General features: G+C 44.4%; 1 protein-coding gene across 5 annotated transcripts in view; it reads left to right on the top strand.

Moving 5' to 3' along the window:
- DNM3 (dynamin 3) overlaps window positions 1-19,123 on the top strand; it is a 432,335-nt gene that overhangs the window by 154,876 nt on the left and 258,336 nt on the right. For all 5 annotated transcript variants that reach the window (XM_081298148.1, XM_081298146.1, XM_081298145.1 and 2 more), the window contains exons 11-12: window positions 6,154-6,240; window positions 11,079-11,149. In XM_081298148.1, coding sequence (XP_081154274.1) covers window positions 6,154-6,240; window positions 11,079-11,149 — 158 coding nt within the window. The remainder of the gene's footprint in view (window positions 1-6,153; window positions 6,241-11,078; window positions 11,150-19,123) is intronic.

The following is a 19,123-nucleotide window of genomic DNA, read 5'->3' as shown; positions in this document are numbered from 1 at the left end:
ATACCATAGCGCTTGCTGTCTAATGGTCCCTTCTCAGTTAACTCCCCAGCGGTCACCTGGTTTCCAGTCTGTCTGTCACGTCATGGAAGTATTTCTGGCTGCGGTTGATGCGTTCCTGATGTGCACCTCCATGGGGAGCGCTGTGGCCTTGGTCTGTCCTCTTTTCCCTGACCACTCCTCCACTTTCTCCTACAGGGTGTCCACACGGACCTGCCTATAAACTGGCCTCCCCCGTTTCCAGGTGTTGGCATTAGTACACGTGACTCCTCCTTGGAGGGCCTCCCTTCCCCTCCTTTGTCACCTGCCCTCCGTTCTGGGTTTTAAAGATGCAGGCGGTCGCCGTCTTTCTTGAAGCTCTTCCTAGAGGCCCTCTGTGTGTCCGTGCCTCTTCTCTGTTCCTTGTCCCTTGTCCATGCTTCCATCCGCACCTTCTCTCTCTCCCTCCTTCTCTCCCTCCCTCCCTCCCTCCCTCTCTCTCTCTCTCTTCCTCTCCTCTTCTCTTCTCTCTTCTCTCTTCTCTCTTCCCTCTCTCCCTCTCTCTCTCTCTTCCCTCTCTCTCTCTCTTCCCTCTCTCTTCTCTCTTCCCTCTCTCTCTCTCTCTCTCTCTCTCTCTCTCTCTCTCTCTCTCTCTCTCTCTCTCTCTCCCCCCTCTCTCTCTCTTCTCTCTTCTCTCTTCTCTCTCTCTCTCTCTCTCTCTCTCTCTCTGTCGGGGCGTCTCTGACACTGTGGGGCCTCATTGTGTGGGCGCCTCCTCCGGCTGATTCTAAACTCTTTTCAAAGAAGAGCCGTGTCTTCTCCCTTCCTCTCCCCAGACCTGGCGCAGTGACTAGCCCAGGTGAGGAGCCTTCTGTCAATACCTAGTAACATCTACCCTGACGCCAAAGCAGCGCCTGCTTGATTTTAAAGAGGACTTCAGTCACTGAGTAACGATGACACTTGGGCAGATTCTCCTTTAAGCATGTGCCATTTATTATTGCTCATTTTGATGGTCTTGGTCTGGGCCTCCTCAGAGCCACCTTGAACTGTTGAATCTGGTCTAATGAAAATCTTCTGCAGAGCAAAATATTCCGATCAGTGTTGAGTATGGTGAGGCTTTATTATTTGACATTTTCTGAACACAATCCACAGAGAAGTAGATTATACAATTTATCGTCCAACACAACATATTTTTGAGACATAAAGAGGACGTTATTAATACTTTCACTGGCATAAGAAGAATGATTATGCCAGCCTTCCCCGGACAATGGGAAAATGTATAACTATTCCAGCTATATTGTAATTCCCCCCCCCTCCACACACACACACACACACACACACACACACACACACACACACTCTTACACTTGAAACCTTGTTTTGATTTACAACTCATGTTGAATGCCTTATGTGTAAAATCTTTAAATGTTTTTTTCCTTAAACCACATAAATAAACATCAGGGAAAACATATGGGATTTATGTGCGTTCAAATAACAAAGCACAAAGCTAGACTTCTAACCCCGGAGAATGCATTTCTTCTCAGATATTTTCTCACTGCTGCCTCTGGGGCCCTGGAGGACAGACATGGATGCTGGAGCTTTATGAGCTATTTGGCTTCACTTCAGGGACATCTCAACTTGGAATTTTTCTGGTGGGCATGGATTTTCAGCTGCTTTTCTTTACCTCCTCTTCTCCAGCATCACAGGGTCCTGAGGTTCCTTTAAGGAAACACAGAAAGGAACATCTTGTTGTTTTTTTCTTTTTAACCACAGTTTAGCAACTGTGCATTTATTGGCCTTATGGGAAACCACATTCTTGGATTGCCATGATACCAATTAATTAATCCCCCCCACCCCCAAATAGGAAAAAAAAACAGTGTTGCAAGGAGAAAAAAAAATACCTTAGTTGGCTCTTAGAAATAGAGGCAAGGATTTTCTATTAAAAAGAGCTGCTAGAAGAAATGCGTTTTGCGGCATGTTGGGTAAGTAGATTTCTGGCCCTGAAGCCACACAACCAAGCAGTGGATCCCAGGTCCCTGGCCGGCTTGTATGCCTGCAGATGGCGCCTCTTCTCATCTATAAGCGCTCTCTCTCCTTTTCTGTGCCTTACAACTGTGCTGCGTCCTTATTTCTTCAGCAGGCGAGCACACAGCAGGAGAAATGTGCCCTCCTCATTTGTAGTGGTGCAAGCTACCTGCACGGTCACACCCTGGCTTCCTTCGGGTCTCTGCCCAAAGGTGCCCTCCTCCAAGTCTGACTTCTATCCATAACCGCACGCCCCCTCCCTGAATGCACACGTGCACACCACTCTTTATCTACCTGCCAAGCTGTATTCTTCTTCTTGGCACGTTGGACTCTCTGAACGACCCTACTCGGGTCTCTTGCTGCCCTTGTTGCTGGACAGGACAGGGAGTTGGAGGCTGTCAGCTCCGTGGCAGCGGGGATTGGCCGGACAAGCTCATGGCTCTCCCTGCAACTCCTGGAACAGCCCGGTGTTCAAGAGCAATTATTGAATGAACAGTTGAGAGTGTAAGTGGCCCTTGTCTCATTGATCTGGCAGGTGGGTGTCTATTGGGCTGAAGCAGGAAAGAGATGGCCACATAGCACCACTCGAATAGGCTCTGTTGGGAGGTCTGATTGACATGCTGGCTTTCCACTATGAAGTGACTCGTGTTGTACACCCCCAGCCCGTGCTGCCCGTCCAACTGGCTGGTGCTTTCTTGCCTTGTATGTAGTCAGTGCCTCATGTACTAGCCTGCAAATCAGGCTGGTTTGAGCCTTTTATTGAGTACTGCCGGGAATTCAGGCCTGGGACTTGATTTTAAAGGGACGTTCAAGTGTCACCTTTTAATCTCACAGTTCATTAAAGGGCTGTATAATGAATCCTTAATTTATAATTTACCATGGTCTCTGTTTTCCTTCCTACCCTCTGATTTTTCCTTTTCCATTCTAACTGCTCATTAATGTGTCTACCAGAGGTAACTTGGGAAGAGAGGAGACGGAAACCTTGCAAGACCTCCAGGTGCCGTTTTGACACGGTGTCGAGCCATCCTGACCTACTGGATGTTTTCTGGATTACCTAAGAGGAGACTATGCCTCTTCTGACTGCTGAACAGTTTTATTTCACCCAAAGTTGGACTTTCTGTTTTTCTTTCTTAGCACGTGCTAAGTAACACAGAAGTCCTCCTCACGGCCCTGTTTAAAAGTTTTTCCATCCTCGGCCTCATCATTCCTTCAGCAGTTGTAGAAAATATTTGAGGTTTGGAGCTTGGGGATTTGCCCACTTGGAGGAGGAGGAATAACCCTTTTTCTCTCTCCGCCTGCTTTACCCAAGCCCGTCTACCTGGGACCTGGCTCCCTTCCCCTCTCTGCCAGCCGCACCCAGGTCTTCCGGATGCCCCATCATGCCACCCCTGTGTGATTCAGAACGTCGCCCTGTGGCTGGCTCCTGGCCGAGCTGCTCCTTGCCTGTGGTCCCCCGCCCCCCACTGTGGACATGGTGCACCCGTGTTTCCCGTATCTTGGCCGACGTGCTGTGTCGGACAGTTTTCTCATCTCCTGAATAAATCCAGTGTTACACCCTGACACAAACGATTCCTGGGGGGAGCCTGGTGGGAAAGTCCAGTTCATGGAAAGAGGAATAAATTGACTCGTGTGCCTTCATGAGTATTGTAAGCGTTAGTGCTCAGTTTGCAGCAAGTGGGCGACACTTGAAGACTCACAGCTTTTTGATAAACCGAGCCCCTGTCTCCAGTTGTGCTAGGTCTGGCAAACTCGGAGGTTTTGTCCTGTTTGCAGTCTCGCCTCTCAGTGACGTCTGGTGTGGACCTGAGAGCAGAGGTGACCTGTTGGCCTGAATGGCTGCTTGAGGCACTGAACTAGTTACTCTGGAAGCTGAGGAAATCTTTCCTGGGCTCAGGCCTGTTCCAGGAGCGACCTAATAGCTTGGCTCTTAAGATCCAATTAATAGTATAAGTGTGTGAATTTTGTTTTATTGGATAGAAATATCTTTGAAGTAACTGTTTTTTCTCTAAAGAAAAATGTGGTCCATGCTTAAATTTTTATATTGAAGTCCCGCAAAAATAATGATATACTACCCTAAATAACTTAAAATATTGAACACAGTTAATATTTGTTACAGGGCTACTTTCTTTCAGAATACACATCATTAAATTCTTCTCCCAGAATTCCATATTTAGGGTCGTGTTTCCAAAAGTCATACAGGTGACATTGCTTCACCACTGAATCTTCCTTATTGTTTAAGAACAGTCAAGTGATTTGAACAATAAGCTTTTTAGAAGTTATTTGCCATTTAACCGACGTACAGTTTGAGACTTTCGCTACCGTGGGGTGAACATGAACCTTCCTATGGCAGGTTTAGGCCTTCATGTCCTCAGTTTTCTCTTTCTGAAATCGGCTTCTCGTGTAGGACTGTTGATCGGGATGATCCACCTGCTGCTCAACCCTGTAAAGTCTTAATGTCGGGTTCTATGACACACACTGAGCCTAGCTGCCCAGTGAATGACTGGTGGGATATAAATTTAGGAATAAAAATCTTTTTAACCAACAGTAAAGCCACACAAGCTGGGCAGGGCCTCCTGTCCAGTGGACTAATGAGATAGTGGCAGGTAGCCTGACTGGAGATCACTGCGGGTCAGCAGGACCCTCACCCCTCTTCCTATCTTAAGAACTGGGCTTTGCTGGACAGCCAGCTGTCAAAACCAGCGTTTCTGAATTCTACCCGTCCACGACCCTTTCCAGACCAGCCGGCCAGGGCCTGTAACTCGGGGGCTGCCTTTCAGCGATGCCTGGTGTCGTCTTCAGTGTTCTTCCTCCATGAGGGCAGTTCTTGTAATCTGTTTTCTCTTTCTTTGGTTCCTCTTAGGATTTAAGTTTACTGACTTCAGGTGGTTCATGGGAGGTACAGAGTCATGGACTTGGGCAGATTTCTCTCCTGGAAAGCCTGAACCCCTGGGTTGTAGAGAAGAGGTGTGCATGTACACACAGGCACACATGCAGACAGACTAAAGGTGTGCATAGCACAAAGATAACCTTTTGTGGAACTTGTGCAGATATTTTTCTGTGCACAGACAGCAGATTTGCTGCACTAGTAGGTCAGGAGATCTTACAATTACCACTTTTCTGTGAAGTTCTGCAGTTTGTTGTCATGCCGAGAGGCCTGGTTCTAACCTTTTGAAATTTGAGGAAATAATCCGTGCTCGAGACCTTTGGGACTGTCAGGTTCTTGGGCTGGATTTTTTTTAAGGAGATGAGGGTGCATGGTGGGGTGTGTGTGTGTAATCACATTATATATGTGATAGCCTGATTTTTCTTAGTGTTGTAAATACTGTCATTAGAGATCATTCAAAATATGATTTGAAATGGCCACATCCCACTTCATACATGGATCTACCTTAGTTTATTTAAGGCCACTAGGTATGTAGGTGGTTCATAGTTTTTGTCTGTCATATTGCTATTCTAACTAATGCTGTAATAAACGTCATTATCAATTTAGCTCCAATCCTGTGAAGAAAATTGAAGTGTGTGTGTGTGTAGGATTCAAGATCTTTTTTTTTTTAATTAGAAGTTTAAGTCTCTCTGCTACTTGAAGTTAATAGAAAAATATAAAACCCCTGTGACTTGAGTGGAAACCCTGGACCCACCGTTTTGGTCTTGGCAAGTTACATAACCTCTTGTGCTTCATTTTCCTCCTCTATAAAATGGACTTAAGAATTAGATCCACTTCTTAGGCTTGTTGTGAATATTGAACACATGCCTAGCACAGAGCCTGGTGTGTGGTGAGCACTAGGTGGACGTTAGCCTTGATCCTTTTCCTCATCTCTTCCGTCCTCTTCATCCTGGAATCTTGCTAAGCGTCACCTCTACAGGGCACAGTGTGAGGTAGGGGCTAGGTTTCTGCTTTCCTTCCAGGAAATTGCTACACTGGTTTTGAAGTATCCGTCTCCTCTCTGATGACAAGGTTGCCACCCATTATGGTTTGGGGGGCTTCTTCGATGACTCTGCCACTCTTCTGCAGGAGTTCATGATATGTCACCTTTGCTTCCAGAAGTCTATTGCGCGTCCCTCTGTAAGAAGGCGAAATCGGCCTCCACTTCTTTTCTGGTAGTACAACTTCTTGAGTTCTGTATTAACACTGAGACCTGTTTTTCTTCACAGCTGGCCAACTTCCCCAGACTTTGTGAGGAAACGGAAAGGATCGTTGCCAACCACATTCGTGAGCGAGAAGGGAAGACGAAGGACCAGGTGAGAGGGAGCCTTCTGTGGTGGGCAGGGCCCTGTGGGGTGTTCAGGCCCTCTGCAGAGTTGTCGGGGGTCTCCAGCAGCTGGTCTAGCCTGTCATGGAAAAGTACACAAAGCCACATAATAGTTATTTCTATTTTGAAATACATACAAGCTTTAACTCTACTAGTATCTTAAGCACATTAAAAATATAAGCAAATATAATGACTGCAGAAGAAAGAAATTTAAAGACAGCATCAGGAGCTGCTGTTTTTTTTGTCCTCAACACTCAGTGATTATCATGTGCGCCTCCGGGACATACACATCCCACTTTGAAAACCGCTAGTCCAGAAACATACCAAGTTTTTTTCTTTTGAGACAGGGGTTCTTAATTTTGAATGGGCCCACATATGGGCTCCAGGATATTCATAAATGTCTAAAATATTATGCCAAGTGTTCTTTTTTAAACCAAGAATAGCCATAGCTTTTCATCAACTTAGCCATGGAAACTATGATTGGAAAAAAACAAAACATTTAAGAACTGCACTTTTAAACATTTCTAACTATTTGTAAATGTATATGTCAGGCGTGACCTTGAAATTGTCTTCTAATCTGAGCTCTGTGATTTGGAAAAGTTGTTTTTAAGCAAGGATAATAACATTAAGATAGTGAAAGACTATAGTAAAATAACAAGTTCTGTTTTTTAAAAAATAGAATTATTAACTATCTCTACTCAGGAAGTTTGTGGGGTTCTTGTATGAATTGCCAAGATCATTGTAATGTCATATGTAGCTAATAAAAAAATTAAATTAAAAATAAAAATAAGTAAAATCAAGGTATTGTGTCCATCTGCAACTAAAAAATATTTTTAAAGTAAATCACAATGTAACAAGCTTTAAAAATAGTGACAACACAGTCAATAAACCTAGATGGTGATGTTTAAAAAAAATTAAATGGGTTCTTGGTAATTTATAAAATGATATAAAGGGAAATCAAAGATTTCCAACACCCGTTCCCCGCACTCGCAGTGGTGGGTGCTCAGCTGGGCCCAGTCTCCTGCCTCTCACGAAGGACGCTGGGCGCTCGCTGGTCTTCGGTCTCTGGAAACCAGTGCAAGTTAGTAGTGCAAGGCTTTGCGACTCTTAGGGACTCTTGGGCAAATTGGAAGGAGGAGGGGAGGGATGGGGAGAAGGAAGCAGGCAAAACAGGAAGGAGAGCCAGGGAGCGGGGCACAGGCGCAGCCTGGGGCACGGGAAGGAGGGGAAGGGGCTGCCCCTCCAAGGGGTGACCTCGAGACACTGTGACTTGGGACTCACTGCAACTCCTCTTTATCATCGTGCTTTGAAAGTCAATTGACGAGTATTGGTCGTTTTCACTTGTTTCCCAGCTTTCCCCGCTGTTAGGTAGCCGCAGTAGCCCCAGGGGCACAGAATGGGCAGTCCACTTACTGGAGGTGATCAAGGCACTGTTAACTCAGGAGTCAGTGACGTCAAGCATGGGACCTGGCTTCTAGCCCCCAGCTGGAGATTCTGTCCCCTGCCTCCCCCCCCCCCACCCTGTTTAATGTCTTGGCCACTGTGGGACCAAGAAAACTTGAGTTCTTCAAAAGCCACTCTATACCTGACCTTAAGTAAATAAGCCTGTTTTAATATCTTCAGTCCACAATATTCAAATTATAATATATCCTGCGTGAAGGCACATTATAATTTGGGGACCTTATAACAAAGGAATTTTGAGTGAAGACTATGCAGTTATTATTTTAACCATCTTCAGGGTCATAGCCAAGTCCATTGTTGACTTCTTCATGTGTCATGTTTCCGAGGTTTAGTTTGACTAAATCAACATCCTCAAATTTAGCATTTTTCTGGAACAACCAGATCCCAGGGCATGAGAAGCAGTTCCCAGGCACCGTGAGAAGGGAGAGAGAGGTGGCAGATCCAGGACTTCCCGAGAGCAGCCCAGTGGGGACTTGGTAGCGGCAAGACCCAGGAGTCCCTGTGAGTTGGGTCAGGGGAGGGGCTTATGAAGTCAGGACACAGGCGACTTCCAGTCAAGTCAGGAGGTACCTGCATTGTCTGAAGCTAGCATTCAAAGCCAGGCAACGGGACTTCTATTTGAATGTGGGACTCTATGTGGCTTGGGCCATGTGGTGCTTTTGAAGTATGTGGACAGAGAGTGGCCTGTCTTCTCCAGCCTCTGCACCTGGACTGTGCTGAGGCACTATTACAGTTTTCTTTCTTTCTTTTTTTTTTTTAATAGAACTATTAACTACCTCCATTCAGGAAACTTGGTGTGTGTTTGTGGGAAATCTTTAAAAGCAAGCAGATGGAAACCATGAGTTTGTGTATGAGGTGTTTTTTTTCTTTCTTTTTTAAAAATATTTATTTTTTGGTTGTAGTTGGACACAATACCTCTATTTTATTTATTTATTTTTATGTGGTGCTGAGGATCGAACCCAGGGCCTTGCACATGCTAGGTGAGCGCTCTACCACTGAGCCACAACCCCAGCCCCATAGGAGGTGTTTTCTAAGCAAAGGTTTTTGGAACATGTACTGTGCCAGCCATGCTGAGGGTTTTCATGCAAAAACTGCCCGTTGAAGTGCTGGAGTTTGTGGGTGACCGCTTCTACCAGGAGTAACTTCACGGTTCTTCAACAACTGTGGGTGGAAGTGCAGTGAAAAACTTTGAGAAAGTGAAAAAAAGCTGTTTTCCTTTTCATCCCCCACATGCGACCTGGCCCTCTTCCTGGGGTGAACTCAGACTCCCAATTTCCAGGAATATGAATGAGAACAGCCATGGATTTCATGTTTTCCATTCTTTTCCTACACTGCAGTCCAAGTGAGTGTGTGTGAAAGTCCAAGGTGCACACGGCAGCCTTTGGTTATGTTGAGAATTGTGCAGATGTTTGCTCCTTATGGTGGCAGCAACTTATTTGCACTTACTACCTCTTACAGGTACAGAATCCCTGCCAAACAGGTTTGGGAATATGATATTTCACAGACCCCGAGGCAGTACTACATTTAATGTGATAACCACTCCTCCTCACTCTAGAGAGTTCTCTTTAAGAGATAAAACAAAACTGTATCCAAGGATATGAAGCTTTTTTTTTTGCAGGTGTGATGTTATTGATCAATAGCCCATATGCCTTGACTTTATTTTTGGTAGTGGGAGTGGATTCAGAGTGATCTTTTCATCTGTTTCTGGCAGCTCCCTTACGACTCTAGTAGGGTTTGGTCAGATGGCCAGCTGAGATTCATTACAAAAGCAAAGCCCCAGAGCACTGGGTACAGAGTCAGAAGCAATAATAAGTAGCCACAAACTAATTATATGGGAGTAAATTGCTCCTTTCAAAACAAAGTGTTCTTCAAACTTGGTAGATAGCTATGAAACTAAAGCCACAAACATTTATTGGGCACCTATTGCATGTATCATGCTAGGTCTGGGATTAAAATAGTGAACAAGACCAACATAATCCCTGTTTGTATAGAGCCTACGATCTTGTGGAGCAGATATGCACTGAACTAAAAGGTGTGTAAATAATTAATCACATTTGTGGTGCAGCCTACGTGTGTGTTATTTAACCGTGGTGTGGGATGGAGAGGCAGAGGTCTAAGGAGCAGGGAAGACTCCCAGAGCATTCATTCTGTCTGAACCTTGAGAACTAAGAGCTGTTACCTTGATGCCTGCAGGGGGCGCCCTTCAGGAAAGCAGCCAGTTTATAAGCTCCCAGAGGCTCTTAGGTCTTTACCCTGTTTACAGGTACACCCTCTTGCTAACAGTTTCCAGTTCCTACATTCTCCTCTTCTTCTCTCTCGGTTCCTTGTCTGCCCTCAGAGACCTTTCACATCTCATCCTTCAGTAGGTTCCTCACACATGTTGACTGATGGCACCCGATGTTGCAGGCGCCGACCTAGGCTCTGGGGATGTCGCAGCAGCCACAGCAGCTGAGGTCTGCCTACCAAATACTGAAAGAAACGCTGTCACCGGTAGTAATGCTACGAAGGAAAATAATATGGAGCACAGCAGGGACGGGGTAGGAAGAATGCAGTTCAGAGGAAGGGCGAGAAGACTTCCATGGGGAGACAGTGTGGCAGGGGCCTGGCTGGCGTTTGGATTTGATCATGAAGCCTGTTGACCTCCAAGAGGTTCTGTATTTATTTGGATATTAGAGTCCTTCTGGTGGCCTAGAGGGAGCTCAAGGAAGAGGAAAACCCAGAGATGGTGTAGTGTATACACCTTGCCTTTCTTTTGTACATTGTGCCTGCGTCAGGGAATAGAACAGTTCCAGTCTGCTAAGGTAGCAGATGGCACGTGTCTGTAAACTCTAATGTCACTCTCTTCAAGTGCGACTCAGACTTTCCTTTCAGGTAGACCCCACACGGTGCATGTGGTGGGATTCATCGGGCGGCACTCCTACATGCACAGAGCACAGTTTGCGAGTCTCATTCCCCAGGACTCTCTCTTTTCTTCCCCTCCTCCCACCTCCGACCTGCTTGTTCTCCTCTACTGATCTCCCTTCCCTTATTAGTATTTCAGATGTGCATTATGATTATATGTAAGTAGGGTTCATTGTGATGTATTCATACATTTATGCAGCATACTTTGGTCGACTTCTTTCCCCATGTCCCTCCCCCACCCAACCCCTTCCTCTACTCTGTTGGTCTCCCTTCTATTTCCTTAATATAGGTTATTACCTTGCAAAATTATGAGTCAAGTGAAAAAAAATTAATATTACCTTTTCTAATTGAAAGTTCCCTTTAAAAATTCAGTACAGAAAAATAATTGATAAGTGATAATTGAATTTAATATATGAGAATTTTTTGAGATGGGTTCCCGCTGAAGTGTTTCCCTTTGACTTGCAGGTACTGCTATTAATTGACATTCAAGTCTCCTACATCAACACCAACCACGAAGACTTCATCGGCTTCGCAAAGTACGTGAGTGAAACACGTGATTGTCACGTGATCTTCCTGCTGGTTTATCCACATCACCCACTGTGAATTTCCACTGCAGCTCCCCACCTTTGAGAGCATAGTCTGCATCAAGATGACCACTGAGTCTATCTGCTTAGGAGGGCTGAGGTCTGAAACCATGGGCAGGGTGTTTACTCTTCTCCCTATCAGGTACCGCAGTTGGCTCTGTTATGCAGAATCAGAATTCATGTGTATTTTAGTTGCTTATTATTTTTGGATGATAACCTGAAGTTTTCTTCGAATTCCCATAGATAAGCAGTAACAGATGCACGTTTAAAATTTGGGAACACTTCCTCACATTAGTTTGAAATATCAACTAAAATTCACATGATGCAAACTATTAGGAGTTCCCTAAGTCAAACATAGAGGTCTTTTTAAAACAAAGCAAACAAATAAAAAACCCACCCACACAACTGTTCTTTTGGAACTTAGACATGATCTGAGTTGGATGAACATTCTCTTTTTCTTTTTATACAATGTATATAATTTACATATGTGTGTCTGCAAATTGCTGTCCTATGGACAGTATGGTTAATTATCCAGGGCTGAATATTCATCATGCAAGACTCTGAATTCACTATTTTTCTTGCTTATTAATGGATTCAGTTTCTGTTTAATTTAAAAAAACTTTGATTCTAACTCTAAAATGTGTTCAGACATCAAGTGTTTGCAACTTCAAGTATATAAAACAGTCCATTTTGGGGCTGGGGCTGTAGCTCAGTGATAGAGCACTTGCCTAACATGGGTGAGGCACTGGGTTCAATCCTCAGCACCAAATAAATAAATAAATAAATAAAAATAAAGTTATAAAAAATGTTTAAAAACACAATCCACTTTATATAAAATATAAAATAAAAGTCTTTGTCCTTTTACTTTAACTGCACGTTCAAGAACAGGGACAAATAAAAAGTAAATTAGTCTGACATTATGTTGTTTTATTTTATTACACCCTGACTTAGAAGACATAGACCATGTGACCTGGACTACACAGGGGCCTGAGAAATTTACAGGCATGTTTCAGGGAGAAAATTCCCAATTACCCAACAGGAAATTACCCCATTCTAATCCAGGCTGCAGTGAGGCTGGTCTAGCTAGCGTGTAAATGTATTTTGCATCCAGCGGCTATGACTGGAGGGTGGATGAGTTTCCCTGCCTGTGTAATGTGGGTGAACTTGCTAGCACATGGCGGCAAGTGCGTTTTCTGGTTCAGAGGGCCTTCCTGCCACACTGTCCACCCAGCTCTGAGTGGTCATTTCCTGCCCAGGCACTTCACACAGCACCCCCTCCTCCCCTCCCTCCAAGCCCCTCCCCCCTCACACCCCACTGCAGTAAGCATCCCAGCCTCCAGGTCTGGAAGGTGCAGCTGAGAATTCCCCCCAGGTCTCCTCAAGGTCAGCGGACTCCAGGTGACCTGGGCTGAGCTCCACTCTAGTTTGTATGGGGGGAAAGTAAAGAAAAAAAAAAGTTTCTGCTTTTCAGGAGCTAGGCTGAATGCATGTAAAATTTCCAACCGGCACATTCTCCATTTACTTTACTTGCTTCTTGGAGGAGTTTAAAAGACAAGTCCTCAAGTCGTTTGGAATAAGAGGAGTGTTGCCTTTAATGTTGATTTTTATGGATGACAAATGCCAGCTAGGTTCATACAAAAACGTAGCAATGTGAATGCAAACTTGACCAGGTAACTTCAAAGTGGAAAGGATGTGGCAGCGCACCCTGGTGGTAGCCGGCTCCAAGGGGGAATATAATGCCTTCGAAACATTCAGGTTTTGAACATATTAAGCAACCATTGCTAGAATTTAAATTTCACCCCTATATTCTTCTTGAAACTCCCCACCAGATTATCTTTTCTTTTTCCTTTATCTTTTTTTCTTTATTTCAAAAGAGATGGGTCAGAGTGTTATTTTTTCCCATTGATTTTTTTTTGGTATTATCTACCTCAGAGACTGTTGTATTTCAATGTTATGTTGATTTCTAGGTTACCAAAGGCATATAACTTTTAAAATTTAATACTTTCGAGCACAGTCTTTTGATGCAGCCTCTCTGCATTTCAGGGTATTTTTTTTTTCCAGCAATGAGATAACTGTGAACCTTTGTAATATTGGTGAGAGAAAAAGCTGCTTTGTTAAAACCACTCTAGAAATCCGGCGACTTTGCGTAGTTTCTGTCTCACCTAGACCCTCTTTACAGAGTGGATCTGGGAGTCAGCAGCCCTGGCTACGTTCCCAGGGTTTGCCAAGGCGCCTTGGAGCCTTTCTGTATCTGAGTTCACTGACCTGTTAGACGGAATAATAAACAATCCCTGTGTTGTATACCTTTCAGGATTGTTAGGAAGTCAAATTAATGAGTTATGTAGTGGTTCTTTAGAAAACCGTGGTAAGCTATGTGAGAGTGAGTCTGTCCCTTCACTCAGAGAGCCGTGCATGTGCACACACACCTGCACGCACCGCACACACACTCACCCCACATGAATCCCGTCATTGGATCTTCATTTTACATTGTACTGAATTCTATGATGACTTAGGTATGGTCACTCTGAAATATTTTCTAGTTGCTAATACCATTGTCTCCAAAGACAGTGTTTTATTTTTAATTAACATGTATCAGTTGTATATTTTGGTGGGGTTCAGGGTGGCATTTCTGCCTTTGCATACAGCAGGTGCTGATGAAATACAGACCCACACCTCCTGGTGGTCCCTACCAACGGTAGTGTTGTGCCCTAAGACTCAGAGATGAATGCTCTTTCCATTTGTGCACTGACTTGGCGTACATTTCAGTGTGATGTGGGATAATTACAAAGATGAAGAAATGTTCATTTCAAAATCACTTTGAGGGGTTGTGGTATTTTCTGGGCTTTTAAAAATTAAGAAAATATGGTTGTAGCTATAAATTTTAAAGTTGGCAGAGATGCCGTTTCCATCAAGGAAGAGAAGTCAAGCCATATTTGAAGACAATTATGTAAGTATTTTTAAGTTCCAAAGATAGAAAATTAAAGTCTGGGGTTGAGAAAACTTAGCATTTGTTTCATGAGATTTTTAAGGAGTTGCCCAAGAAGAGGGGGGCCACCTCTCAGATTTATTTATGGAATGGTGGCATACAGAGTATTTCACACATGTGATTGTTTTTCAACTGAATGACTTTGTTTTTGTACTAAATTATTTCAGAAGGAAAACAAGTTTCTAAACTTAGGTTAATAGAATATTTAGTTTCCTCAGTAGTGTTCAGAGTATCTCAAAATTCTTCTTGCTACTGTAGAATTAATTCTGCCATGTTGAATATGTGGAACTTCTTTTTCCATCTCCCTGTAGTTTGTTAAACATGAACCGTAAAATAGGTACCATGTGTACCGTGTCCAAGCAGGGTCTGGTGTAGGCTTGCTTTGGAATTTCCTGCTTTCTAAACTTGACCTTTCACCTGTAGTATGGATGTAAATAAGTTCATGATTTCAGGGGGGAAAAAATGAACTTTCTGTCATTCTTATTGGGGAAAACCCCTAAGTTATATTTTCTTACACAATAGAATATTTGCTATTTAAGAAAATAAGAAGTGGTCCAATCATTCCTTCATTCACTTCCCAGAATTCTCAGTAGTTTGGCAGAGCTTACTAGCTAAGTGCCTTGGGAAGTGAAATTTCAAATTCCGATGCTCTTCTTCATTTGTGCATGACCCAGTTTGCCTCCTGAATTACCAAGTGTGTGCCATCCAGTGGTTTAGGAGCAAGAGGGGCTTAACATAAATCTCTCCCCCGTGAGCGTGAGCAGCAGGCGGAGGTCTGCTGAGTAGGTCTCCACACCTGTTTTCTCACAGTGGAAATGATACAGGGTACATGTTTCAACTCTTGTTATGTGAGCACCATGGAAATTCCGTGGGTTACAGTGTTCATTACCTCTCGTCCCCGATCCCCTGGAATGCCTCTGCCGCCCTTGCACCAAAGGGCATGTATTTGAACCTTGCCACCAAATTCCAGAGCGAGCTTGGTTTCCCTCTTTCCATTCTTCTTTGATGTTTCCCTGACACAAAATGATATTCGATCATAATGGCATTGCTGGTTCTTATTTGTACGTGAGGCTGTTCTCTCTTATGGAATCAGAACTTGGGCATTGGAGTATACGGGATCCTTCTTTTGAGCCGTCCACATTTAGGACTTACATGCATGGTTGCTTAGCAGGATCCTCACCAGGTAGCAGTGCAGGCGCCAGCAGCCTGAAAGGACATTGCAGTGTCACTCGTTCAAATCAGTCACAAATTCCAGAGTTCCAAGCACCATTCTAAAATACAGACGCCCTTCTTCGCCTCTATTGTTTCAACTGCATCTTCAAAAGGAGTCTGCAGATGAGGGATCCTTTTCATAGGCCTCCAGCTCTGTGAGAGTCTCTCCCATCATGTTTGGCTGGAGACTTCACTAATTTCTTCCCTCTGTTTCCGTTGGATTGGATGGGGGCCGACCTGCCTGTGATGGGTTGTGTTCTTGGGATCCCCAAGCGTTCATCATCTTTCTTGGGGTAATAAAAGAGAATCTTCCAAAAGATTTCTGTCCTCTAATCAACTTTACCCAATAGAACACATAATGGAAATGATTCAGAACCCGTGGCACAAACTGCATTTGGCTAGTGGTTGAGTGAAATGTGGCTGGTGAAATGGAGGAAATGAATCTACAGTTTAGGTTAATGAACGTCTTGCCTTGGCCGCTGACCCTGACTGCCAGCTGCTGTGTTGGACAGCCCAGCTCTGCAGAATGGGAATGCAGGTGGCCGCGCTTTCATCAGGGGCCCGACTTCTCTGATGGCTTGGTGGTGACCTACAACGTGGCTCCTAGAAGAGAAAAAGGAGATAAGTCTCTTGGCTTCTGCTGAATGGGCCCCGGCACTCAGGGAGTGCAGCCAGCTTTCACCACACAGAAGAGAGGCTGGCCCTTTCCTCCCTCTGCCCTACCCCTGAGGCTGCATGTTGCTGTTTTGCTAGTATTTTCTCCATTGTGGCTTCTCCTGAAGTTTCTTCTGTTTCCAGGTCTCCTGTCCAAGAGAAGCCTAGTGGCAGAGAGAGGCAAACACTGCGTCTCTCAGGGACTCTGTCTGTGACCCATCAGAGACCCTCTGAGTTGGCTAAAGTCTCTGCTCCTTTCTTCTCTCCACCTCTCCCACTTTTGGCCTATATAGTTCAGTGTCTCCCATGCCACTCTACCGAGATGCTTTTGTCCAGAGAAAAGAGTCAACCAACAGACAACCGAGCCCTTCGTTGGCATTGTTAGCCACACTTGTTGAAGAGACGTGGGACCTTGTGTCTGCAGCCTCCACTCTTCCTGGGCCTCCGCTCTTCCTGGGCCTCCGCTCTTCCTGGGCCTCTGCTCTTCCTGAGTCTCCTCTTTGTGCTGTGGCCTCTGCTTTGCAGCCTTCTTCACGGCCATACACCTCTGCCCACACTAAAGGGCGGTGTTGATTGGCATCCTTCCCTGGCCCTCTTACCTCACTCACGGCCTCTGCCGGACCAGTCTCACCACTCCAGCACTTGCGTCACCCACTTCCTTGGATCGCCCACTTCCTTGGATGACTCTGGGGCTGGCTGTCCATCCCAGACCTTGCTTCTGGACTCTGCACCACCTTGAGCTGCCCATGGGCCTCTCCACTTGTGCACGTGGAGAAGCCTCGACCAGCATTCCCAAACCAAACTGGCCACCTGCCTTGGTAACTCCCCCCCACCCCATTTCCACTCCACAGCGGGTGACTCCCGTCGCTCAGAGCAAGAGCCTGGTTGTCACTCTGTGCCCTTTTCTCCTTCATCGTCACTGGTCTGTTTGATTCTCCCTCCATAACCTTTCCTGAGTTTGTCTGTTTTTTTTATGTCGTCATGGCCACTCCCAGAGTCCGTCCTCTGTGGCTCCGGTTGCCACAGTCTTTCTCTCGTCACATCCTTTCTCCTTCCCCCAGGATTCCTTATGACTTTTAGGATAACTGCATGAACAGGGTTTCCCAGACCCGGAGTGCTGCTGCCTCCTCTTCCACCTGTTCTTCTCTACTCCACTGTCCATTTCCTACCTCAGCCAGTTTGGGCTGCTTTGGGACCCTTAAATGTACCATACTCTTGCCCCAGCACCTGCCTGGATGTCCTTCTTCACATCCTTGACCTTTTCCATTGCACATGAGCATTGGTAGTCTGGCTATAAACAGCCCTGGCCAGATTCTCTGCTAATTGGCCCCAGTACACTGTTATTGTGCGATGGCTTTTGACATCATAGACAGCCCTGTCTACTGTTACATGGTTCTGTCTTGATAGTTTTCTCTCCAGAAATTCACTGCATGCCTCATCTTTCTACCTCCTGGCTGTGCTAATATCATCTTTTTTTTTTCTTAATGCAGTTGCTTGTTGTCTTCTATTAAAATTTATCTTGCAATTTTTCTGCAAAAATATCAGGTCACATCAAACTGAAATGGTATTTCTTGTCTTTGAGCATTCAGAGCAATCACTTCTGTGCTATGTATAGGACTTGTTGATAAATGACCACACACCTCCTTGGCACACTTTATTATCTGTGCCTTTTCTTGCACAAGATAATAAAGGATAGAAGAGAATATGCAGAAACAATTGAGCAGAGTTAGCACTCTGGCTTTCTCTTGGAGTGTCTCTTGGAGTGTACTCTTATTTTTATAAAAATTTTGAACTTCCTGTTATATACTTTTAGAATCACAATGTCCCAAGCATAAACCTACTTTGGGTTTTATGTTCTATTGTTTATCACAGTCTCTTCCATGGTGACTTATGCTTAATAGGAACTTATACACTTACACATACTCCCCCCCCCACACACACAAAGAGATAACTGTAATCCTGCATTTGAAACAAAGTACCTTTTTTCTTTCTATTACATCTTCATTTTTGTTTCAATAGGTTTAACTTATATGTGTACTTGTGTTTGGTGTCTGTCTTTACCTGTACTAGATGCATTGTGGACCTCTGATCATAAGGGCTACATCTTGTTCATGTTTCCTCCATCTTCTAAGTTGTTGCACTAATATTTTGGCCTTACTTCAAACTAAAACATTATTGCTTGGTATTTTCTATAATGTTGCTGAGATTAACTAGTTAATTACCTGCATCCAAGAATATGTCCAAGGCCTTAAATCGAAAATTTTCTCGTGAACACATTCTTAAATAAGTATTTCAAAAATACTTTTAGTTGAGTCAAATGTATGAAAGATGATATATCATGAGCTATGTAATGCTTTAAATAATCAATAAAAAAATAAATATAAAAAATACTTTTAGTTCAGTCATCATAGCATACAGAAGAATCATGATAAAGGATACTTTCCAAGTAGACAGTTCATTATTAAAGGATTTATAAAATCATTCTAAAGTACCTAAATACATCATTAACAACAGTGTATTTGAATATAAGGGCCGGTTGTTGCAAAAAAGATATTCTTTAGGTGGAAAATAATGGTAGTTTAATGTTTGCTTTAATATTTGAGATTGGCCCATGAAATAAATCAGTTTCTCTTTCTGCACGGCCTTACAAGTGGTGGGTCACGGAGTCTTGGATCCGAAAGGGACCTAAGGGCTGGGAGCAGCTCAGGGGCAGGTCGCCCCACCCGCGAGGCCCTGGGTTTTATCCTCAGTTTTGAAGAAACATCCAAACAACTAGTCCAGCCCCCTTTCCCTTCTTTCTGTGTTTCTGTCTCTCTCACCCCTCCCCCATTTGTAGCTAAGAAACTGGGGTCCCTCGACTCTACCTCTGCACACAGAGTCATCGGCATGCTCCGGGCCCGTGCTCAGCTTCTTTTCCCTTATGTGGGACCCCTATAATGTGTCCAAGATAAAGATGCTGAGCCCATGAAACCTTTTGAATTTACCGTCACAAATCAGAGATTTATTCAAAATGTGTCCCCCCAGAGGAAACCCTAAAACACAACACGGTACTAGGAAGAGGCCAGGTGGCCCTG

This window comes from Spermophilus citellus (assembly GCF_964194105.1).
Source record: "Spermophilus citellus genome assembly, chromosome: 6".
Taxonomy (NCBI): domain Eukaryota; kingdom Metazoa; phylum Chordata; class Mammalia; order Rodentia; family Sciuridae; genus Spermophilus; species Spermophilus citellus.
This window is presented reverse-complemented; position numbering and strand designations above follow the sequence as displayed.